The sequence below is a fragment of the Vombatus ursinus genome, unplaced genomic scaffold (genome assembly GCF_900497805.2).
Source record: "Vombatus ursinus unplaced genomic scaffold, bare-nosed wombat genome assembly UNPS02014826.1, whole genome shotgun sequence".
NCBI lineage: Eukaryota > Metazoa > Chordata > Mammalia > Diprotodontia > Vombatidae > Vombatus > Vombatus ursinus.
In genome coordinates this window covers 11,634,764-11,661,150 of record NW_020954604.1, presented here as the reverse complement: position 1 = coordinate 11,661,150, position 26,387 = coordinate 11,634,764, and the positions used below count along the sequence as shown (strand labels likewise).

The 26,387-nt window shown below is 35.6% G+C and overlaps 1 protein-coding gene across 2 annotated transcripts in view; it reads left to right on the top strand.

Annotated features, from left to right (window-relative positions):
- The window catches only part of UBR2 (ubiquitin protein ligase E3 component n-recognin 2), a 149,365-nt gene that overhangs the window by 80,806 nt on the left and 42,172 nt on the right, over positions 1 to 26,387 (top strand). For both annotated transcript variants that reach the window (XM_027838320.1, XM_027838319.1), the window contains exons 15-24: positions 364 to 547; positions 5,163 to 5,224; positions 5,413 to 5,523; positions 8,271 to 8,336; positions 8,990 to 9,112; positions 19,319 to 19,382; positions 20,408 to 20,532; positions 21,527 to 21,579; positions 23,872 to 23,974; positions 25,584 to 25,632. In XM_027838320.1, the coding sequence (XP_027694121.1) occupies positions 364 to 547; positions 5,163 to 5,224; positions 5,413 to 5,523; positions 8,271 to 8,336; positions 8,990 to 9,112; positions 19,319 to 19,382; positions 20,408 to 20,532; positions 21,527 to 21,579; positions 23,872 to 23,974; positions 25,584 to 25,632 (940 nt within the window). The remainder of the gene's footprint in view (positions 1 to 363; positions 548 to 5,162; positions 5,225 to 5,412; positions 5,524 to 8,270; positions 8,337 to 8,989; positions 9,113 to 19,318; positions 19,383 to 20,407; positions 20,533 to 21,526; positions 21,580 to 23,871; positions 23,975 to 25,583; positions 25,633 to 26,387) is intronic.

Below are 26,387 nucleotides of genomic sequence, written 5' to 3'. Positions count from 1 at the left end.
GGGGGCTGATCAGTAATGGGGGCACCTGTCTGGGCTGATGAATACTTCTAAGTGCCCAGAATCACAACTGTTTTTGCTAGGGCTGACCTTGCTATCTTCCACAATTATTGGTAATTTTACAGTAAACTTACAGGAGGGGATGGAAGAGACTATAGAAGTATAGAGCACTATTGTGCTAATGCTCTGTGATCCTCTGGTGCCTGTTTCATTCCACCTCTTCTCAAATAACTTTTCAGAATGTGTCTAAATGAGATCTTTGATTTTTTGATCACAAAATAATTGTTTTTGGCCTGGGAGATGGGTGTTGGTTGTCTCTGGAGTCTGGTCTTTACTGAATGGTGCACATCTAATCCTCCTTCCCAGGAAACGGTGCTGATTGAGGCATACAAGAAATGTCTGGCAGTGCTGATGCAGTGCCATAGCGGCTTCACCGACGGGGAGCAGCCCATCACACTAAGCCTCTGTGGGCATGCGGTTGAGACCATTAGATACTGTGTCTCCCAAGAAAAAGTTAGCATTCACCTTCCAGTCTCTCGCTTACTTGCAGGTAAATAATCTCAAAAGACTTGCCATTTTCTTTTTTCTTAATTTATGGTACTATCTAGTAGAGAGTGTAACCTGTAGAGCAACCTAAATTTATCTGTATATTCAGATATTTTTAAGAAAAATTACTTTTAAAGATGTTTTATTGATGTCTTTTGTCTTTATATTACAATAATTTCTTATGCTATGCCCTCCAGGTAGTTTTTTTTCCTTGTAATTCAAGAACATTTAATACAGAGACTATCATAAAGCAGCTGCTAATAAATAGAAATTACCTAACCTTTTGCCCCTTCATACCTGCTGCTTTTATAAATATCTAATTAAATGTTAAGGGGTAGCTAGGTGGCACAGTGGATAGAGCACCAGCCCTGAAGTCAGGAGGACCTGAGTTCAAATCTGGTCTCAGACCAAACACTTGACACTTACTAGCTGTGTGATCCTGGGCAAGTCACTTAACCCAATTGCCTAAAAAAATAAAAATAAATGTTAGGCTTAGGGAAGGCCTATAGCTTATTGGTTATTGCTGCTGACAAAAGTATTTAGGGGAAGATTTTTTTTTTAATTTTTAAAAGGTTAGTTCGTAGGCTCCAAGTAATCAGTCCAAAAGAATTTATAAGTGCCTTACTATGAATGTGTCAAGGACTTTGCATTGGAGATACAAGTACAAGCCTTAAGCAGTCTCTGCTATCAAAGAACTTACATTCTATTGGAGCAGACAACAGGTACATGTGTAAATTCAGGTCTGAGTATTTACAGAAGAAATGTAAAGAAAATAAAATCATGACCACTGAGAAGATGGCACTGGCAAAGGAGGGGAACAGAAATGGGTTCATGTAGAAGAACAACAGAATTCCTCATATAAGAAACGGAAGTCCAGTTTGCCTGGATCATAGAATGTGGAAGGGGAATAAGGTTGAATAATACTGGAGTGATAGGTTGGATCTAGGTTTTGAAAAGGGACTTTAAAAAGCAAACAGGACTTTAGATTTGATCCTAGAAACAGACTGTAGGGAGTCATTGAAGTTTATTGAGTAGAGGAGTGATATGGCCAGATCTGCACTTAAAGAAGTTCACTTTCACAGCTATGTTGGAAGATGTACTGGAGTGGGGAGAGAATGGATGTAGGAAGACCTACCTCATTGTAAGAAGGCTATTGCAATAGTCTAGGCAGGAGGTGATGAGGGCCTAAGGGGAACCTAGTGGTCCCAATAGGTAGGATATAGATTGAAGCTATCTGCTTGCCAGGGTCAGGAATCTGCAGCTTTCCCCTCTGGCATGGAACCATTTTGGCAGAACTGTTATAGTATTGATTTGGCCTACGTTACCCTCTTCTAAGGATACATACCCCGTTGTTTCAGGGAGTGTTAGGGAAAGGGCTCTTTAAAGCCCCTATCTTTTTTTATCTTATTTGATTATACAATTCTGAGATGAGTACCAGATCTATACAAGGATTCTTTACATTTTTACATTGTTTTATGATATGAAAAGACTTCCCTTGGAATCAAAAAGATCTAGGCTCAAGTTCTTACTCTGATACATCATAGCTATGTGGCAGTGAGAAGTTACTTAACATCTGAGTGCTCCATGCAGTCTTAAGATCATAAACTGCAAATAAGTTTCTAATCTTCATTAGTGAAAGGAATTCCCAATATTGAAGAAACCCCAGGTCTGAACACTAACACTGCCCTCCCCCCCCAAAAAAATGTACTGAAGTCATAGTATGACTCTAATCTACTCAGTTTGTAAATAAGTTATTCAGTACAGTATATCACAAAAAAAAATTTTTTTCATATACAGGATATATGTGTTTTGAGCATCATTATGTTATCTTGCTAGTATGCCTATGTGCCAGATGCTGTGTACACAGACATTGGGGATTTATATCTATTTTGTTGCACCGGGGAACTGTACCCATTCTGTTCTGTCCCTAGAAGTTAGGATAGCACTAGTTCTGAAATATTTTTCCCAAAATAATTAAAGAGAGCTTGTGTGTGTGTAGATATTTACATATGTATATGTATATTCACACATATACATATACATTTAGGTGTGTACATACATAGGCAGCTAAATGGTACAGTGGATAGATGGAAAACTGGACTTAGAATCGGGAGGACTGAACTCCACTTCTGTTTTAGACACTAGCTGTGAGTTCATAGACAAGTCAATTAACCTCTCTCAGCCTCAGTTTCCTTATCTATAATAATGGCACCTGCCTCCCAGGTTTGTTGTGAGAATAAAAGAAGACAATATTTGTAAAGCACTTAACAAATCTTAAAGCACTATATAAATGTTATTATTGTTGTTATTACTAATATTGTTACTAATAGTAATAATAATATAATAATGTTATTATTACTAATATTAATATAATAATAATATAAAGGGTGTCTCAGAGGTCTTTAATAGCTTAAAACTGCACTAAGGCTTTTGGAACACTATATATAATATATAGAGAATACCAAAAAAACTATCTGATAGAGCTGTAAGTATAAAAAGGTATTTTATCATAGAATTTGTACAAATGATAGTTTCTTAAGAGCTATTATACTGTGAGAAAATTAGGTGGCATAGTGGATAGAGTGTAAGACCTCATCAGGAAAACTGAGTTCAGATTCTGTTTCAGACACTTACTAGCTATGTGACCCTGAGCAAGTCACTTGTTCTCTCTCAGTCTCAGTTTCCTTATCTATAAAATGAAGATAATAACAATATATATCTGATAGGAATGTGAGGATCAAATGAAATAATATATGGAAAACATATTGCAAAGCTTAAAAGACTACTATAAATGTTAGCTATTATTATCAATATTATCCATGCAAACCTTTTGATTCAAGAACCTGGCAGTAGTAGAATACTAAAAAGAACATTGGCCTAAGACCCTGGTACCAATCCCCTTTGTCATTAATTAATTCTATGACCTAAGCAAATTACTTAACCTTCCTTGTTTCTTTATCAAATGACAGTGTTGGACATTTTAAAACTAGCAGATGTCTAAATTCTCTTTTCAGTTCTAAAATTCTGTGATTATGCCTATTATAAACCTCTGAAGACACTTGAAAATTGTAGAAGGCTGTTTTAGAAAGTACAATATGATTTCTTTACACAGGAAGGAAGTATTAGAATCCTGTCCCTTTCTTACTCTAAGGCTAGTTACTCACCGCCCCCAAATTCACTTAGAAGGCATTATAGAAAACCTATTGATCATACAAACAACTGAAGGCTCTGGTTCCCTGGTTTCAATGCATATTCATCATTAAGAACATAAAGTGGGGTGACAGATGTTGCAGCCAGATTGTCGTCACATCTCTGAGACAGAATGGCCTAGGGGATGGACAGCTGGAATGGGAATTTGGTCAACCTGCCATGTTAAAGGGAGTTACTCACCTTGGAGTTCTTTATATTGGTGAAATCTACTAGTCAGTCAGTCAGCAAGTATTTATTAAGAATTTCTGTGTTCCAGGCACTGTGGTAAGTAGTGAGGATACAAAGAAAGGCATAAAAAATATGGTCTCTGCTCTCAAGAAACCCAGTCTAATGAGGGAGATAACATATACAGAGGAAGCAGAAGATAATCTCAGAGGAAAGGGACTAGTGAGGGGTAGAGGGAGCAGAGAAACAACCAAGAAAGGCCTTCTGTAGAAGTTCAGATTTGAGCTGAGTCTTAAAGGAAACCAGAGAAGTCCCCATCTCTTATCCCAATTCTGTTTTAAATAAATATATCCTCTTTTTAAAATATGTGTGTGTGTGTGTGTATATATATATATATATATATATATATATATATATATATATTCCCTCTCCAGCTGCTCGTGCCCAAGCTCCTTAAATGTATGGTATATTTATTTTGCTTTTTTTTTCTGTGTGTACTTCTTTATGTATTGGTTATCTCTCTGGATCAAATATAAGCTTACAAGAAGGGACTGCTTAGGGGGTAAGTAGGTGGCGCAGTAGATAGACCACTGGCCCTAGATTCAGAAGGACCTGAGTTCAAATTTGGCCTCAGGCATGTAACACTTACTAGCCGTGTGACCCTGGGCAGGTCACTTAAACCCATTGCCTAGCCAAAAAAAAGAAGGGACTGCTTAATGTTTGTCTTTGTATCCCCAGTTCCCAGCACAGTACCTGGAACAGTGTAGGGCTTAATAAATGTTCTTTGACTGACTAATCATGGATTTAAGATTTAGAGCTAGAAGGGACCTAAAAGATCATTGAGTCAGTTGAGATCAAGATCATCTAACACCCTTATTTTACAGATGAGGAAACTAAGGCCCAGAAAGGTTAAGTGGCTCGCCCAAGGTCAGGATTTGAAGTCATATTCCCTTATAACATACCTACTATTCTTCTTCCTAGTTCAGTCTGCTTCCCCAGAACTAGAATCCTGAGGTGTTACTGCTCCATGTGGATTATTATGGAAATGGACTGCATCCATACAATCATCATTTCAAACCACTTAAATCAAAAGACTTGCTTTATTGTACAGTTCATTTAAATTTTTAATTGGTAACCTTATAGATAGGAAGGTGTAAAAAAGTTAGATGGAAGAATTAGAAAAGGATGGTTGTTTATATATTTCTTTCAGAAAAACTTTTTTTGGGTTTTTTATTCCCATTCAGGTTTGCATGTATTGCTAAGCAAAAGTGAAGTGGCGTATAAATTTCCAGAGCTACTTCCTCTGGTAAGTGTTAACTGAAATTTAAAAGCAAATTCCTATTTCTGTAGCATTCATGTTATTTTTGAGTCCCAGTTACCTTTATCTTTAAAAGTAAATTTTTAAAAATTGTACTTAGTCCAAAGTCTCCCTGCCCATCTGCTCCTGTTAATATGGTACATTAGCTAAGATTTTATGTGGCTTTTTACTTGCAGAGTGAGCTTAGTCCACCCATGTTAATAGAACATCCCCTTCGATGCCTTGTGCTATGTGCCCAAGTCCATGCAGGAATGTGGAGAAGAAATGGATTCTCTCTTGTTAATCAGGTTAGTATCTCAAATTTTGGGGGAAGGTTTTACCCCATTTCCCAACCTCTAATCCAGGCACGGGCAGTATTGAGATTAGAGCACAGTGGACAGAGGGAATAGAGGATAGAGTGCTAGACCTGAAATCAAGAAGACTTGAGTTGAAACCCAGCATCAGACACTGGTCTGACCCTGGGCAAGACACATAGCTTCTCTGTGCTTCAATTTCCTCATTCCTCGTTCAATTTCCTGTAAAATAGAAATAATTATAGCATTTACCTCCCAGTATTATTTTGAAAATAAAATAATACAGTATTTGTAAAGGACTTTATAGACCTGAAAGTGCTACATAAATGTTAGCTGTTATCATTAGCTACCATAGTTTTCATGGCACTTAATCTTTGATTTAGAAGCTACAATAGAAAGAAAAACCACAGATTTAATCATAGAACCCAAAGTTCTCATATTCTGTCATTGGTAGGTGTATAAGAGAAAGTGTCAAAAGTAGAAAAGCAAAGCAATAATCTAGAATTCATTGTGAAATTGAGCTAAAAGTTATGTTAATAAAATTCAAGTTTTAATTATTGTCAAACTCCCCCCAGTTTAGATTCAGTTTGGGGTTTTGTTTTCTTTTTTTCATAGCTATTGGCCTTATTTTTGGCTAGAAGGCAAGCTGGAAATAGGATAGGGGAGTTATGATTACAGGGATGGATCTAGAAGCCTTGTTCTGCTGGCAACCATAGAAACACTACTTAACCATATTCATCACTTCATCAGTGAAATTAGCCCTAGAGGCAACATGATGTATAGGAAAGGGTAATGGATTTAGAATCAAAAGAACTGATCACCCCTGATATTCACTGTCATGTATGAGCTTAGAAGAGTCACTTCCCTTTTCTAGGCCTCAGTTTCCTTATCTGTAAAATAAAGGATTTCTTCTAAATGGTGTATAAGGTCCTTTGAGCTCCTAGCTCAGTGACTTGGCTATTTCCTCCAACATTTCAGGTCATACCCCATCCATACCTTCTCCTCCTATGTGAAGCTTCTCCGTGTTCTTCCTCCCTTATGTCCTCTAAAGTCTTCCCAGTACACCTAAACCTTTTCTCTAAATCTCTTCATGGATCAGTTGAAGAATCAAGCTATCCATTTATCATCTCTTACATGACAACTCACCTCCTTTAGTGAGCACACATTTCCTGGATAATATCTTTTTCAGTTCAACACAGTGAATATCCAACACAAAGCCCAGCTTATAAAGGGATTCACTCAAAAGGTTTTAGATTTAGAGTAGAAAATGGCCATTGATTCTGATATCCTCATTTTACATATGAAGAAACTGAGTCTCAGAGAGGTGAAGTGATTTGCCCAGGGTTATCCAGTAAGTTGATGTCTGAAGTAGGATTCACACCCAGGGATTCCTTTTTCCAAGTCTAGCAATGCAATTTCTTCATGATTTCTTCATGATTCCTTATGGCTAGTGAGGTCCTGTAGATACTCCCATATGTGAATGGCTTTGTGTTGGTTGCATCAAATCCCAGAACTTAGCAGAAACTTCTGAAGAGAACAGTAACAGCTCGAAAGAGATTGATATGACTTTCCATCCAGGGAAGACCAGAACACCCTAAAGAAGTTTTACATTAGTCTATATGTGTGTATGTTTGTATGTGTATACATGTGTATGTATATGTATATGTAAATGTATATAGTGTGCATGTATTGGGCAGATAGTACACATGGACAGTTAATTAGACCCAATACTAAAAAAAGAGAAGGAAAGGGACTTGGATTGCCTTCAGGAAACTGCAAAACTTTTATAATGCTTCTCTTGGAAACAAAGAACCATCTTTTTCATATGAACATTCTAATTGTGTAGTGTTGGCAGACCTGGAATACAACAGTCTACAAAGAATTGAAAATATAAATTACATAAAGTAGTGATAGAGAGGTGCATGAAACATATAAACAGTGATGACTTTTCGAGAACAAGAAGAGTAAAAGATATTATCAGAGAGATGTGTGATCAGAAGAGAAATTGAGTTCTTCCTGTGTCAAGAGTGAGGGTCAACAAAAGGACAGCTAGAAGATGCCATCCTTATCTTTGCAATATCAGGAGAAAACCAGGAAGGTCTCCAGGAGGTTGGGTGGATACCCTGTGGAAGAATTATAGGAAGACATGGACAACAGTAGCATTCATTAAGCAAGCATGGATAGATTATGATCTGCATCATTGGAGGGAATATCCAAATTGAAGAGATCACGGATTTGAGTATTTTTTACATAGCTATTTGTGCCAGAGTAATTATTTGTAATGTGCCACAGCCTTCTTAGTCCTCCTTAGTCCTGTGTCTCTTTGTGCTGCTTGAGTCTTCTATAGTTTTGATTCTTCAGAGATTGTAATGTTCCATGGTTTTCAGCTATATCACATACTCATAAATTATTAGTGTTTAGAAGGTAGGGTTTTCTCTTAGTGGAGTGCCTTGCAGTAATTTAATGTGCTGCATATTTTCTCAAATGCATTTCAGCCTACTCTGCTCCCATTTAATTTTGAGACCAGCTCACAATTGTTGACCTGCAAATGGTCTAAAGTGTGCAACGTGCCTTGATCTACAGAACACAGAATTATTTTCGTTGCTCTATAAGCAATACATGGTGGGTTGATCAAAAAGACTATCATTTATGGTGTGTTAGAATGTTTTTGTACAAATAAAAGACAAAATATTTAGGAAAGTTGATGTGTGTGTGTGTTTGTTTTGTTTTATTTTTTACAGATTTATTACTACCATAATGTGAAATGCAGACGTGAGATGTTTGACAAGGATATAGTAATGCTTCAGGTAATGAGACTAAGATATCCAGCTTAACACAGATTTTTTTTTTTATTGGTGTTATCAAAGCACTCAGAAAAAAAAAATTTTTAAATCCTAGGTAAGGGAATAGGAGTAGTAGCATGAAAATAAGAAGTAATAACACTCTTAAAGGAGAAAATGCCCAGAAAAGAAAGCTTCAAAGGGAAGTAAAATATTTGGTCAAAATTATATAGAAAGTATAGATTGCTTCAGAACTTACAAAGATCCTATTAAAGAAAACCATCCTTTGGATACTTTGGAAATAGCAATAGTCAAAAAGTTGTCATACGTCAATTGCATATTCTTCACAAGAAAAAATTGAAAAATCCATAATTTGGTATTCTGCCTTTGTGAAGCTGCTCTTTTTAGTGATTTGTCAGTGTGTAATTGCCATGCATTTTTTTAAAAAAAGTATTTTTAAATTGTCCATGTAAGCCAGTGTATTCAAATTGTTAGCCACCAATATAAATGTCATCTGGTAAGAAATTGCTATAAAGGGTCAGGACTACACATCTTTCAGAAAATGTCCAGGGAATTGGAAGAGTCAGGCACTCTGAAAATCAACTACACTTGTCATTAATAAGTTCCCAAACCTTAACTTTAAACCTTTTCTCTTTTATTTCAACCTTTGTTTTAAACAGACAGGTGTATCTATGATGGATCCAAACCATTTTCTAATGATAATGCTCAGTCGGTTTGAACTTTATCAAATTTTCAGTACTCCTGATTATGGGAAAAGATTCAGCTCTGAGAATACCAATAAGGTAAGATGCATAGTTTTCCAAATATCTATCACATCACTAATATATGTTTTAACAACCTTTAGCAAGGTCAGTAAAGATGGGCAATGAAATTTAAAATCCCTTAATCTTGCCCTATGTTATCAGAGTATGAAATCTGATTTTACATGGTTTAATGGTGAATAACATATGTAATACATTTTAATGACTTTTTATTGAACAGATTCATATGTAGCATTGTAGATTCTCTTGCCTCTTCCCTCCAAAAAACTCTAACATTACATTGGGCAAAATTGTAATATTTAACAGTTATTTATTGAACACATTTTATTATTTTGAAAAGTATAGTGCTAGTCATTATGAAAGATTTATAAGAAGGAAAAGACAGGTGTTTTTTTTCTTAAAGGAATCTGTAATTGAGTTTTTAGGCAGTCTCAACACTTTGTGGAAGTTCTGCCAAATCTCAGAGATAGTTTTATAGTATATTAAAGCAATGTGTCATATAACTATATGTTTTACATATATATATAAAACTTTATATAACTATTATATTTAACTGTATTATAGCACTTTTCTTCCTCAAAGCTAAATTTATTTCAAGTATATTATATTCCCTCAACACTAACTTGTATTAGGGAGTGGCAATTATACTTATTCCTCTTTTATATTAATTCAGTATATTTGTACTTAACTTTGACTCCTTGCTTTTGAAGAGTTTACTTATCCTATCGTGATTTAAAAAGATGAGTTGATATTTCATAATTTGTCTCTTATTTACTAAACTAACCAGATCTATTCATTAGGGCCATGGTACTTCACCCTTAAGTGGTTCCTCTACACATAACCTTCTGGCTAGTGGGGAGAGACTGTGGTGGATTGTGAAGGGAATCTTGCCCTTAAATTGCTAATCTGAAATGATTGAGTATACAGTTCTCATATTCGACTTTATATAAAGAATTCTGAAAGAAATCCACGTTCCAAAAAAAAACTATGTTAATTTTACTGTACACTACTGAGCTCTTGTTCTCTCTCCACTGCTTCCCCTTGACTTAGCACTCCATGGCTTCCCACCCTCCACCAAAAAAAGAAACAGACCCTGAAAAAAAAAGTGAAAGCAGAAGAACAGATACACAGAGAGACCACCACTGCTGCTGCCACTAGCAGATCAGGGGCATGGCTTGAGACCTGTGGCATGCTGAGAGAGGAGACCTTTGCCCTGCTCTGCCCGCCCACCTGTGTGTCTGGTCCCTGTGTGTGTCTTCTGTCTGTCCATGCTCGGGTACTGCATATCTGCCCATGGCCCCCACATGATACCCATTCTCTCTCTTCTGTGTCTCTATAGCCTCCATGTGTATGTCCCCGATTTGTTCTTCCTCTTGGTTCTAGCTAGGCCCCCATGTGGCTGGTCCCAGCTCCACTTGTTCCTCCTTTTGCTCTTGCCTCTCTATCTCTGGCCTCAATTATCCTTGAACTATATGCCAGCCCCTCCCTCCAATGGTGTGTGGCCCCCTTCCTGCCTCCTTCCCTCCTCCCCTTCCCCACGTCCATGGACAAATTTACATTACATAGGAAGTAGACGTCTATAGAATGATCCATTTATGTAAAGTGAGAACTGTCTATATTTGGAATTAAGTTTTCTTTTTTGTTCATTCTTAATATAAGTGTAAACAACTTCTAGTCTCTCTCAGGCCCACATTCTTAAAAAAAAATTTTTTTGGTGGGGATTGACTATGGTATAAAATCAAAACACATCAATAAAACTTACCAAATAAAGAAGTGATTTGTTCTGCAGATTTAACCAGGGAGATCTTTAGGTTTTTTATTTATTAAAAATAGGAGTAGGCTTATGCATTGCTTTGTACTTTTGCCTTTGTATTACACAACTCTTGAAATTTCTGGGTTGGTTGAAGTTGATTGAAAGACTCCAACTGAAGAATGTAGAGAAGGAATTGAGAAGTTGTATTTGGAGGGTTTTTTAATTGTGAAAAAGATCTGAGATTAAGTTTTGGGGAAGAGAACTTAGGCTAAAAGAGAAGCGGCAGAATCAGAAGAGAGGATTGAAGAAGAGGAGAAGAAAAGTGGAAAGACACAAAAGAATTTGGGTATGTCTGTGGAGGAGCTAATGAAGTAAGGAGATTAATGGCTCCCGAGTTGGACTCCAACAAGTATTTACCAAGCTAGCCATATGAGCTTCTAGTAAGAACAATAAAGGACCAAGATTTTTGCTTCCAGAATGTAGAGAGAGTAGGGTGAATTTTATAATGACCTAAATAGCACATGTGACATTTCCTTCTGTTACAGTCAAGCAGTCATTGTCTATGCTCGAAATACGTGGTGGTTTCCCTCCTAGAAAGAAGTTAAGCTTTAGAAGAATAATTCTCTACTCTCTAGGTTATCAGGGAGAATGGAGTACTCCATAGAAAAACAAAAAGAAGGCTCTGAAGAGGCAGAGAGGAATTCGTATCTGTGTCAGAAAGTTAAAGAAGTGAGGGGAGAGGATCATTGAACATTTGAAGCTCTTCTCATAGTGGAAGCTGGAGTCTCTACAAAAGAAATAGCTTTCAGAGTATCCCAGAAAATGCTGATAGGGAGCCTCAGGCAGCATCAAGGGACTGACCATCTAGTAAAGGGGAAGAGAAAATATTAATAGGTGTTTGGGGCCTTTTACTGAGGAGTACTAAAGTAGCTATTTATTGACATGACATTAACAGTAGAAAAGTCAGTTTTAATTCTAGCATCTGGACAGTGTGTGAGAACCTTGAAAGATTTGTGAAACTTCATGAATATTACCCACTTTTGATTATCTTCATGATCACAAATGATACTGGTAGGAGGAGTCTTAAAAGCACTGATCAGGAATATGAAGTATTAGAGAAGGTACTGAACGCCTTTAGATAATGATAACAATAATAACTAACATTTTATGGCACTTTTCAGAGTGCTTAACAAATATTATCTCATTTTATCCTCACAACAACATTAGGAGATAGGTGCTATTATTATTGCCATTTTACAGATGAGGAAACTGAGACTGAGAAGGGCTAATATTTCATATTACATCCCTTTAGACATTATATATTTCAGCCAAACTGACCAGCCTACGTGCTGGTCTGTTGTCTGAAACGCTGTCTGCTGTTGCCCACAACTAGAATGTTCTCCTTCCCTACTTTCGTTTTATAGAAGCCTTAGCTGCCTACAAAGCATACCTCAAGTACCTACATCTCCTGTTGGAAGCCTTTCTTTATTCCCCCAGTTGTTAGTGCCCTCCTTCTGCAAAATTACTTTTGATTTACTTTGTATGTATTTTATAAATACTAAACTGCATATATATTGTTTCCTCACAGTATAATGTAAACTTTTTGAGGGCAGTGATCGTTTAGTTTTTGTCTTTGCATGCCCAGCATCTAGCTTAGTATGTGGAACATAGAAAATGCCAAATAAATGCTTGTTGAATTGAAGATTAATGGTTACAGAAGCAGGAAAAAAATATTGTCATTGAATTGTGCTGAAGATCTCCTGGACAGAAAAAAGGAAAAGATGAGGAGTTTGGCAAACAGGCACATGATATAGTACTGATAGGTGACTTTATATGACTGTCTGCCGGAGCTCTCTCTTTAGAAAAGTATATCTCAATAATGGTTTCATCCTTCAAAAAGTGGAGCCACCAACAAGATGAACTTCTGTTCTGGAGCTAATTCTCACCAAAAAGGACTAACCAGTTGCAGGGATGGTTGTGACAGGGAACTTGTCAAGAAGTGACTACTAGATTTTAGAATTTGTGATGGATGAGAGAAAATCTAGACATGATATGATAGGCATCATACATTTTAGGAGAGCAGATTTCAGAGACTTCAGAGAAAGGATGCCATGGCCTAATATTCTTCAGGGGAATTTACCACAGGAGAAATTAGTCATCTGATGAATTCAAAATGGATGTACAGGGAACTCACTACTCAGTTTTTAAAAGATACCTACTTAAGGAAGATGCAAGAAGAGAAGGTGAATACACAAGTATGCCAGAATCCTATCAGAATAGGACACTATGAGTTGAACCAGGCAAGAAAAACTAAGAAAAAGAAAGGAGTTTTTCATTTTTAAGCTTGATTGGAGAAAAGAAGATCAAATGAGGGAGAGGACTGTAGTTGGTGGGAGGAGGGGAGATAGCAAGTGGAATGGTATTGGTGGGCAACACAACTTTTATTTTCCTGCTATTTTCTCTGACAAGAGTGTTGGGACTTTAAAGGACAGCACAAAAGTAGCTAAGAGGGAGTTGTACCTTCAGCATTAATAAAGATGGTAATAAGAAAGCAACCAGCTGCCCCTAATGAGTGCACGTCAACAGGCCCATTCAAACTGCATCTCAGGGAACTGAAGGACTTGATAGATGATTGCTGAGACTTTGTCTGTATTCTTTGAAAGATAGTGGAGATTGGAAGAGGTACTATAGGACAGGGGAAAGGAAAAGGTACCAATTTCCAAAACTGGGAAGAAAGGTCAATAATTTTAGCTACTCCTTTGGGCTAAATTCTTAAACATATTAAAAGGGTGGTAAGGGAACATTTAGAAAAGAAGTTGTAACCACAAAGAGTTAGGATAGCTTTATCAAAGACTAGCTATGCCAGACTAAACTCATTTCCTTTTTTTTTTTTTTTGACAGAAAATAGACCAGGGAAATGTCACAGATGCAATTTACAAAGAATTTAACAAAATTTCTCAACCATTCTTGTGGGAAAAGTAGAAAGTACTGGGTTAGACAATAGCTATAAATGGATTTGGTTGTGGTTGAATGGAAGAACCTTGAGAGTAGTTATTGGTTCAATATTAGCTTGAAAAAGAAGTCTTTTGTGGAGTCCCTAAGGGATCTGTGCTTGGTGTAGTACTATTTAACATTTTTATAGATGATTTGGATAAATCTATAAGTAACTGATACTTATATAGTGCTAGAAGTTTTGTACAACACCTTACATATATTATCTCATTTGATACTCATAATAATCCTTTGAAGTAGGACCTACCTCAACATAATTAGTCCCATTTGATAAATGAATAAACTGAAACTGGTTACATACATCTAGTTAGTGTTAGTTAGACTGAGAGAAGCAGAATTTGAACTCAGACCTTCCTGATAACATTCTTTCCACTATGCCATGCTGTTATTAACAGTATACTTCTCAAATTCACAGATAACTCAAAGTTAATAAGTTGAGTGATAGCAGTAGGATCTTAAAAAAAAAATCTAACCTTAGAACATTGGATTGAATTAAATCAGATGAAATTTAAAGATTAGATATAAAGTTTCACATTTGTTTTCAGAAAACCAATTTTACTAATCAGACTGGGTGGCAGAGCTAGGCAGCAATTTGTCTGAAAAAGACCTGGGATTCGAGGCAAAACTAAGATGGCAAAGTAGAGGGAGCATTCTGTTTGAATTTTTCCAACATTCCTCTCAAAACAACTTTAAAATAATACATCAAATCAAATTCTAGAGCAGCATAAACAACAAAAGGTCAGAGTGAGACTTTTTTCCAGCCAGAGACAGCTTAGATGGTCAGAAGGAGAGATTTGTGACAGTAGAGTAGGAGCTGGCCCTGTAGCACAGCATGGCAGCAATACCAGCTGTAGACCTTTTTAAGTAGCAGTGACAGCAACAGCAACAGTTTCAAAAGCTCTCATCACCCAAGGACAGTAAAGGGATTAAACAACTTCTCAAAAAAAGATTACAAGAGACTCCTGCAAGAGTATTGGGCACAAGACTGAGCCCTGTTTAGCAACTCCATCGCCCATTACCCAGTTCTGGGTCATAGGTTCAGGGCAAAGAGGAGCGCTTGTGGTTGCAATGGAGCTGAGACCCTGGTTGCAGTTCCAGGGCAGAGAGAGAGGAGGGCCTCTAGTTCTGGGTCTCAATTCCAGGGCAGAGATAGGAGTGCTAGCACTTCTGGATTCAAGGGAACAGGGCCTCTATCTGGGTAAGGACCAGAGTACAGACCAGGAGAGCAGTGATAATGTCTTTACTCCAGTCACATCATTTTGGAAACACTGAGAACTTACATCCTCTCCCAGAACTAGCTGTGAAAACAGTAGGGTGAAAAGTCTGAAACTTGAGACAGTGACGGTTCCCATCCCCTACTCCAGGTGAGCAGAGCCCAGCTCAAACATAAAGTTCAAATTAAAACAAAACAAAACAAAACAAAACAAAAACCTAGAAAAATGAGCAAACACAAAAAAAGAACCTGACCATTAAAAGCTACGATGATGACAGGGAAGCTTAAGACACAAACTTGGAAGAAGACAACAATGCAAAAACATCAACGAGCAAAGCCTCAAACTAAAATGCAGATTGGACATAAGCCTAACAAAAATTCATGGGAAAAGCTAAAGAAAGAGATATTTTTAAAAGAGCAAAAAAAAAGGTTGATTTTCAAAATCAAATAAGAGTGGTAGAGGAAAAATTGGAGAAAGAAATGGGAGCAATGCAAGAAAAGTATTAAAAAAAGAATTAATAGCTTGGTAAAAGAGGAATACAAAAAAAAATGAAAAAAATAACATCTTAACAGAATTGACCAAATGGCAAAAGAAGTACAAAGCCTGATTAAAGAAAATAGTTCCTTAAAAATTAGAATTGAGCATATAGATGCTAATTATTCCATAAGACATCAAGAAACAATAAAAGAAAATCAAAAGAATGAAAAAAAATAAGAAAATGTGAAATATCTCATAGGGAAAACAACTGACCTGGAAACAGATTTAGGAGAGATGATTTAAGAATTATTGGACTACCTGAAAGCAAAGAAAGCCGTGATCAAAAAAGAGCCTAGACATTGTGTTTCAAGACATTATCAAGGAAAACTGTCCCTGTATCTTAACACCATATGGTAAAATAGAAATTGAGGAATCCACCAATCACTTCCTGAAAATGATCCCAAAATGAAAATTCCCAGCAATATTATAGCCAAATTCCAGAGCTCCCAGGTCAAGGAGAAAGTACTGCAACTGGCCAGAAAGAAACTATTCCAATATCATGGAGTGACAGCATCACACAAGATCTCGTAGCTACCTTGATAAAGGATCAGAGGATTTGGAATATTATATTCCAGGAAGCAAAGGAATTAGGATTACAACCAAGAATAACCTACTCAGAAAAACTGAGTATAATACTTCAGGGAAAAAAACACATATTTAGTAAAATAGAGGACTTTCAAGTATTCCTGATGAAAACACCAGAGCTGAATAGAAAATTTGACATTCAAACACAAGACTCACCAAAAGCATAAAAATGTAAAAATGAAAGAGAAATCATAAGGGACATAATAAGGTTAAACTATTTACATTCCTATGTGGGAAAATGACATTTAACTCCTAAGAACTTTATCATTATTAGGGCAATTTGAAGGAGTCTGCATAGACAGAGGGCACTAGTGTGAATCAATTATGTTGGGATGATCTCAAAAAAATGTAAGGGTGAGAAAGAGAGGGATGCAGAGGGGAAAAGGGGAAAGGAAAGGAAAGGATTGGGAAAATTCTCTCACATAAAAGAAAAGGAAGCATTTTTATAGTAGAGGGGAAAATGGAGGGAGGCAATATTCAAATTTCACTCTCATCTGAATTGGTTACACTCAGTTGGGTATATAAATCTGTCTTGCCCAACAGGGAAGTAGGAAGGAAAGAGGCTAAGAAAAAACGTGGATTAGAGGTAGGGCAGATTAAAGTAGGCAGTAGTCAGAAGCAAAACAGACTTTTGAGGACCAAGATAAAGTCAAAATAGAAACATGATTTAGATATAAAGAGTAAAATGAAAAGTGAATTAGGGGAGCATGGAAAAAATTAACTGTTAGAGCTATGGATAAGGGGAGCTTTTATTACCAAGCAAGAGCTACAGAATATCATGGGAAGTAAAATGGATAGTTTTGATTATATGAAATTTAAAAGTTTTCACTCAAACAAAGCCAATGCAGCCAAAATTAGGAGGAAAGCAGGAGACTGGCGGTGGGGGTGGGGGAGAGAACCTTTACAGCAAGTTTCTTTGATAAAGGCCTCATTTCTCAGTATGTAGGGAACTAAGCCAGATTTATAAAAATGAGAGCCATTTCCCAATTGACAAATGGTCAAAGGATAAGAACAGGCAGTTTTCAGAGAAGAAATCATAGCTATCAATAGTCATATGAAAAAAATGCTCAAAATCATGAATAATTAGAAAAATGCAAATTAAAACAACTCTGAGGTACTACCTCATACCTATCAAACTGGCTAACATGACAGAAAAGGAAAACGATAAATGTTGGAGGAGACATGGAAAAATAGATGAGATACACTAATGCATTGTGAGTGGAATTGTGCACTGATACAACCATTCTAGGGAACAGTTTGGAACTATGCCCAAAGGACTATAAAACTGTACATACCCTTTGATCTAGCAATATCACTAGTAGGTCTATATCCCAAAGAGATCCCCCCCCAAAAAAAGGGAAAAAAAGAAAAAGACATATCTATAAAAAGTGTTTATAGCAGTTCTTTTTGTGGTATCAAAAAATTGGAAACTGAGAAGATGTCCATCAGTTCGGGGAATGGCTAACAAGTTGTGGTGTATGATTGTGATGGAATACTATTGTGCTATAACAAATAATGAGGGGGATGGGTTCTGAAAAATCTGGGAAGACTTATACAAACTGGTGTAGAGTGAAAGTGAGCAGAACCAAGAGAACATTGTACATAGTAACAGCAATATTGTAATAATGACCAACTGTGAAAGATTTAGCTAATCTGATCAATACAGTGATCCATAATAATTCCAAAGGAACTCATGATGAAAAATTCTACTATCTCCAGAGAGAGAACTGATGAACTCTGAGTACAGATTGAAGTATATTAATTTTTACTTCATTTTTCTTGCCTTTTTTTGTGACATGGCTAATATGGAAAATGTTTTGCATGATTTCACATGTATAATGTGTATCATATTGCTCCCTGTCTCAATGAGTGCAGGAAGGGCAAGAGAGAAAAAATTTGGAACTCACAATAAAAAACCAACAACATCCTGGAATTAAAATCTTTTTTTAAACTAATTTATTTTTAGTTTTAGACATTCACTTCCATAAGATGGAATTGAAATCTTAACATGAAGTATTGCAATGTGACAACCAAAAAAGCTAATGTGATATCAGCTATGTTAAGAAAGGCCTGGTGACTGGGACTAGGGGAATGATAGTCCCTATGTGTTCTTCCTTTCGGTCATATCTAGAGTCTTAGGTTCAGTTCTGAGCGCTACGTATAGAGGTGGACATTGATAAGCTGGAGAGTATCCAGGTAAGAGCAGCATACTCTGCCCTAGGGCAGATCCTGAAGCACTGTGCCCTATGTGGATTGTTTGAAGGAGCTCAGGATATTAAACCTAAAGAAAAAAAGACTTGAAAGAGGACATGATTAGCTCTTTTTAAGTATTTGAAAGGCTGTCAGGTGAAAGAAGAATTGGACTTATTCTTCTCAATTCCATAAGATAGAACCAAGAGCATTGGGTAGCCTGATATTAAGGGGAAAAAATTCCTAACAATTAGAAATATCCTAAAGTGAACCGGATTGCTTCTTAATATAGTATGTTCTTTATTAATAAAAGTCTTCAAACAGTTGCTTGAAGTGGTACAATATATTGCTTTTCCTGTGTGTTGTAAGAAAGCAAATATTCTTAATCAGTAATGAGTTGGATTAGATAGCCTTTGACCTGACTTTCAGATTCTCTGCAATATTGGACAATGTTTATTAAGCATAGTGAAATAAAGTAGATGCCATTCCTCTGCTGCTTCCACAGTAATATGAGGTTGAGGGATCCTAATTATATTTTTTTCATTTAACTACCCCTCGTCACTCTCCATTCACATTTCTAAAATAAGTACCAAAGCACTGAACTATGACATAGGAGCTTTATATGGGATTTGTGTGAATCATGCAGAATGGTCAGTGCTGAGTAAAATTGGCAGTTTAATTTATAAACAGTAATGAGGTGTTAGATTCACTTATTAAGGAACACACACTAGTGTATATATATATATATATATATATATATATATATGCACATATATACATATAAATATATGCAATATATAAAATTGATCAGTATACAACTTGATATTTGGTTACTATTTGAAAGCCTAAATGCATCATTTTCCTTTTGTCAATAAACCATAAAGTGTACTTTCTCAAACTTTTGCCCTTTGTCTCTCCATCCCTTATTTGTAATAGGATGTCGTCCAGCAAAATAATACTCTAATAGAAGAAATGTTGTACCTCATTATAATGCTTGTTGGTAAGTTTTTGAATCTATCACAAATACAAATTTGGGTGGGTCTTACAGTTGCACATAACTCAGAAATCCTAATAACACCTGGCGTGTTAATGAAATTCAGTTCCTAGGAAAGGATATTACACTCTTAATCCTTCTCTCCTTCAGTTAGGTATGATGGAGGATTTGTGAAGGGTGACTCCTTAGAGTAACATCAACCTAAAGGGTTCTAAGGTTTGAGAAGAATAAAGGAAGAAATGGTAGCACACTAGAAAACAGAATATTCAAAAGACTAGTGCAGTACTGTTGTTGCTGAGATTCCTGGGAAGTGATCCAAATAGTTTCTCTCCATCTCTTTGGGAAGAAAAAAAATTTTCTTGGCAGTGGTAAGAATAATAATTTTAATTAGTGAACTATAGTTACAAAGGTTTTCTCTCCTTCCTTTTTTCCTCTGCTTTCTCTTGCCTCCTGTCTTTCCCCTCATCCTGTGCTATTTTAGGTCACCTGTAACATCTCCTCTGTGCTCCCCAGAAAAAGAATTGTAGTTACTGCCAAGGGGAGTGAAAAGGGGGAAAATGTGGTGAAAAACAAAGGTGGTTTTTGGTTTGTTTGTTTTTTTACCACAACATAGATGGGCTTTTCCCCTGCTTACCAAGTAGCAAGTGAAATGAGAAGAGGCACCTTAACTGCTGTTTTTACCATCTGCCCCTTACCTATACTTCTTTACTGCCATTCTACTCTTAACCCCCCAATCCATCCAAGACAGCAATCTACAGTTACGTGACATGACTATGATTCAGCATGGTTGAGGTTGTTGGCTAAATGTGAGATTCTTTCCACTTATTGTCCAGATCTCTGTCCTGCCTGTTTGTGGACCCAAGAAATCTAAACCTCCACTGATTTTGATGACAATTGCCAAACCATTCACTTTCCCACTGCAAAGGCAGACAGAGGGATACAAATAGAAAAATGTAATACAAACAATTGTCTGAGTTACATTGTAGCTATATTAAATATATGTGATTACATACTTTTTTCCAATTTAACAGGAGAAAGATTTAGTCCTGGAGTTGGACATGTAAATGCTACAGATGAAATTAAACGTGAGATTATCCATCAGCTGAGCATTAGACCTATGGCACATAGTGAATTGGTAAAGGCTTTGCCAGAAGATGTAAGTATCTAAAAATTCACAATATATAGAACAACAAAGAACTTTATCAGTGTCAATTTCCTATTTTTTTCTTAAAGTTTTTCCAACCTAAAAATAAAATACATCACTTAAATGTGCCATAAGGGGCAAATAGAAAGGCCTTAAAGATCTGTGCTTTTTGTATTTATTGTATAATAAAATCTTTTAGAATACAATAAAAAGTTTTTGCATACCCACTTTCCTATGGTAAGTAGGAACCTGTGAAGGTAGAGAGTGTACTTTAGTAACATAATGGAGCAGTGGGATGGGGGAAGATTTTCCTTCCACAGACGCAGATTACAACCCCTCTGTTGACTCAGTGGATAGTTTTTCAAAATTGTGGTTGATGAAAAATTAATTATCATAGAATTAGGTTGATGAGCTTCTTCAATCTTAACTAGGCTGATCCTCAGACAGCAAGTATCATTTGTCCCATGCTCAAAAACTGTTTCAGCTTGATAGAAACTGTTACCTCCAGTAAAGCACTGGAATAGGATTTTGTCATATAGATGAATTTTAAATTAAAAATGAATTTTAAATTTTCTTAATGCTTTGAGTAAGGAATATATAAAAATCCAAAACCGTATTTAGAGATACCAGATGCCCTGTATATTGCCATTGGTTTCATGAAAAACAATTTAGATAGAAAGTGATAAATTACTACAAAATTTTTTTTTTTTACAAAGTTCATTTTCAATTTATGGTTAATTGAAGTGATACATGTAAATGTATGTATGAAATAATGCATGTAAACCTTAATGTGAGATACTAAATGTCAGTAATTATTATTAATATGGTCTTAGCAGGCCTTGATCCCATATGGTAGTGGCATTTGATGCTGTTCTTTGAAGTTATATTAAGCTTTGTAAATGTCAGCACACAAGAAGATCTTATACAAGTACATACGTTGTGTATGAAGCCTCTGGTACTATTGACTAGTGATATGAAACACTTCTTTACCTATTATGCCATTCAGGAGAACAAGGAGACGGGAATGGAGAGTGTAATTGAAGCAGTTGCCTGTTTCAAGTGAGTTTACTTTCTAAAGTAATATTATATTCTAGAATTCCATTTTCTGAAGATGGCTGATTTCTCTAGTAGTAAGCAGTGAAGTGTGAAGTTTAATTTCACAGGGCCATATTTTTGGATGGTGTCTTCTTGATTGGCCCAAAATTCTATTACATACCTTAAAAAATTAAATTAAGCCTGCTTCCCATAATAATTTGGGGCTATAGGAAACATAGAAATTCTCATTTAAATCAGTGTGGCTGCCACCATTGAAGCTCACTGAGTTCTTCAGAATGAATGACTTTTTTTATATATTGATTACCTTAAAAAAAAAAAGTGGTTAACCTGAGCAGCTGTTTCAAATGAGTACTTTTTACTTCTTGAATTATCTTTCTTTGTTCTCTTTGGCATTCAGCTTTTCTTGTTAGACTGTGTGAACTGCCCTCAGCAGTCAATTAGACTTCAGATTTTTGAGGTTTAAAAAAGTTTGTTAATCATACTTTATCTATCCTCCAAAATGTATCACCATTAATATATTTAAAATGACCACTGATCTGAATAAAGTGGAAGGAAAAAACCCTCTTTTACATAGGAGGCTGGAAATTTGTTTTCAAAGCTATAGTAAATATAACTCCATTCATAGTGAAAAACATTAACATATCTTGTATTTTAATAATTTTCCTTCTAAATTTATTACAATAAACATTTTTTCTTATGCATTTTGAAGTGCCAGATACTGAAACAAGGAAATATTACATCTTCATCAGAAACAAAGAATCATAGCACTAGGAAATGCTATGGCATTAGGATCTCTATTTTTTTCTAAATTCTGAGTGCCTTTTGTTTTTATATCACAGTGATTGCTGGACATTTCTCTCACTAACATTTAATTTTCCATTCTAACAAAAAGAAGTTAAATAAAAAATTTTAAGAAGCATAATTAATTATATGAACAACAAAACACATGATGCTTCCCATAAATGCAGGAAAAAGCCTTTTAGAAAATAAATTAACTCACATATTAATATTCTTTAAAAACATAGTCTTTGAGGGACCCTTTTTTAATGTGATATAAAATAGATATATCTAGAACCAAGAGCATCATTTGTGATGGAAAACATTAGAAAGACTCCCAGTACATATTAGGTCAAAGTACGACTGCTCTCTTTCCATGCTGTTATTTGACAGAGTTCTTAAGTATGAAGCTAGATCTACAGCTCGAAGAGACCTTAGAAATCATCAAGTCTGATCTCCTTATTTAAAAAATGAAGAACAAAGGCCCAGCAAGGTTAAATGACTTGTTCTAGGTTATGTAGGTGGTATAATTTGCAGAGAAAGAATATGAACTTAAGTCTTGTTACTCCCAAGTTCAACTGTCTAACTTCACTCTTTCCAGTGTACTCTGATACTTCTATAAATATGCTTCTAGGTAATAATTCTATAACAATAAGGCAGGAACAAAATTAAAGGTATAAGCATGGGCAAAAATGGGGATAAAACTATTCTAATTTTCATTGATCATAATGATGTATTCAGAAAACCTTAGAACCAGTATAGAAACTAATCAAAAGCATTACTGGCTTCAGCAAAATAGCAGATAAAAATCACTAGCATGATCCAACCCTAACAAAAAGCAGGAAGAAAAAATTAGAGAAATTCTTTTCAAAATTAACTACAAAATACATAAAATATCTAGGAATCCCACAGATATCAAGTCCCACAAACATCATAAATAAATACAAATACAAAACATTCCAGGAAGACTTAAATAGCAATTCTGCAGACTTGGTTAGGCCAGGCCAGTAATATTAAAATGATGATACTATGTAAATTAATTTACGTATTTGGTGTTATGCTCTTCAAATTATTAAGGGGATACTTAATAGAACTAGATAAAAAGATGCAAAATTCATTTGGAGGATTAAAGTCTATTATCTTAATGGAAATAATGGGGGGAAAGATAGGAATGAAAAGAGAATTGTATTATTAGGCCTCAAACTATATTATGAAGTAATAATCATCAAAACTACTTAGTAGTGGTGAAAGATTAAATCAGTGGAAAGACTAGATAAGAGAGCCAGAAGCAATTAAAAAAAAAAGAAACTAACTCAGTGTTTGATAAATGATACATAGGTTATGTATAAAAAGACTTCCTATTTGATAAGAACTCCTGGAAAAACAGTAAAAGTCAGCAGTTAGGTTTAGCTCCTTCTAGATTCTTGATCCAAGATCAGGGGCTTTGTCACTTACAAGGATGAATGTAATTTCAAAAATTGAGCAGTAACAGTTGATATCATTACTTTTTGTTTATAGGAAACCTGGATTAACAGGACGGGGCCTATATGAACTAAAACCAGAATGCACTAAAGATTTCAATCTATATTTCTACCACTTCTCAAGGGCAGAGCAATCTAAGGTAATTAGGAAAAAAACACGTATTCAGAAGCTTTCCATTAGCTATTTAAAGTCAAATTGTAGGCTGTTATATTTTATATCAGTTAACAAAATTTTCAAAATTCATAATTTGGGTGTTATTCTTTGTCCTCATTCTCCTTCACTCCATATATCCAATCAGTTGCTAAATCTTGTCATGTTTATTTCTATATCATCTCTTGCATCTGACTCATTCTCTCTCTACTCACTCAGCTATCATCTTTGTTCAGACCCTCATCATCACCTCTCATCTTCATTGTTGCAGTGACCTCCCTGCCTCAGGTCTCTGCCCACTCCAGTCCATCCTCTTCATTGTTGCCAAAGTGATTTTCTTTAAGTGAAGATTTGACCATGATACCCCTACTCAGTAAACTCCAGTGGCTCCTTATTTCTTCAAGGATCAATTATAAATTCTTTTTAACTTGTAAAGTCCTTTACAACCTTTCTCCAGCCTCTCTAATAATATTATGCATTACTCTTCCCCTCTCACACTCTGCTCTCCAGCCAACTAGTCTCCTTGATTCTCACAGGTGACACTGCCATCTCTCATCTCTGTGCCATTGGATTATCCATCCTGCTTGCCTGGAATATACTTCTTTCCTCTACCGCATAGAATCCTTGCCTTGTGTCATGACTCACATCAAGAACTACCTACTACATGAAGCTTCTCCTTAACTCCCCTAACTGCTGGTTCCCTCTCTTACAGACAACTTTATATTCTTTGTACATACTCTCCTTACATTTTTTCCTACATGTCCTTATATAGATCCTTGTTCTCTCCTATTAGAATGTGAGCCCTTCATAGGTAGAGATTGTTTTATTTTATTGTATTTGTATGCTCACCACCTAAAACAATACTTGGTGTAAAGTAAGCAGTTTACAATACTTATTGAATGATTGATGAATCATTGTAATTACAGTGGTTTTTTTTTCATGAAAATGTATTAAAGTCTCATTTTTTAACTTTTAGTTTAAAATTTGGTCAAACTTCTATAGGTTCTCATTCTAATTGGAGTTTTCATAAATTTACATAATCTAAAACTGGAAAGGGGGGGACCTTGTGGATCATAAATCCAAATTCCTCATTTAACAAGTATGGAAACTAACACCTAATTTAATTTCATGGCTTGCCCAAGATCACACAGATTGTAAATGACAGTCATGCTCTGAGCCTGGGTCCTCTGTCTATGAATTCAATATTCTTCCTGCTGCCTCCAGCTATGAACTATAAAAATTCAGTAGTTCTCATTCATTAAGTGGGACTAAACTTTTCGTCTCACAATCAGAGTTTTGACTTGCTTCTTTGCTGCTAACTTTACTTGAAGCTAAGCAAGTTTGTTTTAGGTATCTTTTCCATACCCCCCTTTTTTTAAAGATGCTTTGATTGATTAAAAATAGATATGTTTAAATGCTCTCACAAGTTTTGTTGAACACAGTTTAAAAGAATATAAATTTGCTCAATCGAAAATGATAATCCTCTTGTTTGCTAATAATTTGTGTGTTTGATAATTTGTATAATTGGTTGTTAGCTTAGGATTTTCAGGTATTCCTTATAAATGAATTTTAATCTAAGTATCTTTGATTTTTCTTAGGCTGAAGAAGCTCAAAGGAAATTAAAAAGGCAAAATAGGGAAGATACAGGTAGGTGGACTTCCAAAGAATGCATCTTTAGTTTCTCTTTTTATTCAGTAATATTTATTGGATATTTACTATGTGTAAATTTTTGGAGATTTGATTCATTTAAAAATTATTTATCTAGCACTTTCTATGTGGAAGGTGCTATGATGTGAGCTGGGGATAAAAACAGTTCCTGCCCTCAAGGAGCTTGCATTCTATTGATAGAAAACAACTTGTAGATCAATAAGTAATACAAAAGTGAATACAAAGTAATTTTTGCATAGAGATGAGACAATGAGAGGACTAATAGCTGAATGAATTAGAAAAGTCCTAGGATAGGAAGTGGCACTTGAGTTGAGCCTAAAAGGAAAGTAGGATTTCTGAGAGAGGAAATGCATTCTCAACGTGGCAAGTAAAAGAGATGGAATAAAGGTGAATCTTGCACAGATCTGGCACTCCCACAGCCTAGGATCTAATAGGGGAAATAAGACTTACATAAATGATTATAGTCACTATATAATCATATACCATGATATAGTATTAAACCATGCAAATTCACAGGAAGGAGAAAATCTTTCTTCCCAGGAAGAATTAGGAAAGATAATATTGAATGGGGATGTGTGAGGGAAGATAATCTAGAAGAGGAAAATTATTTTTCAACCAACAAACATTTTTCTTTGCTTACTATTTATCCGGAATAAAAGAAAAACAAAAACCTTGCTTTTAAAAAAAAATGCATGGTACAGTAAAACAGATTCCCACATTATCCATTTCCAAAA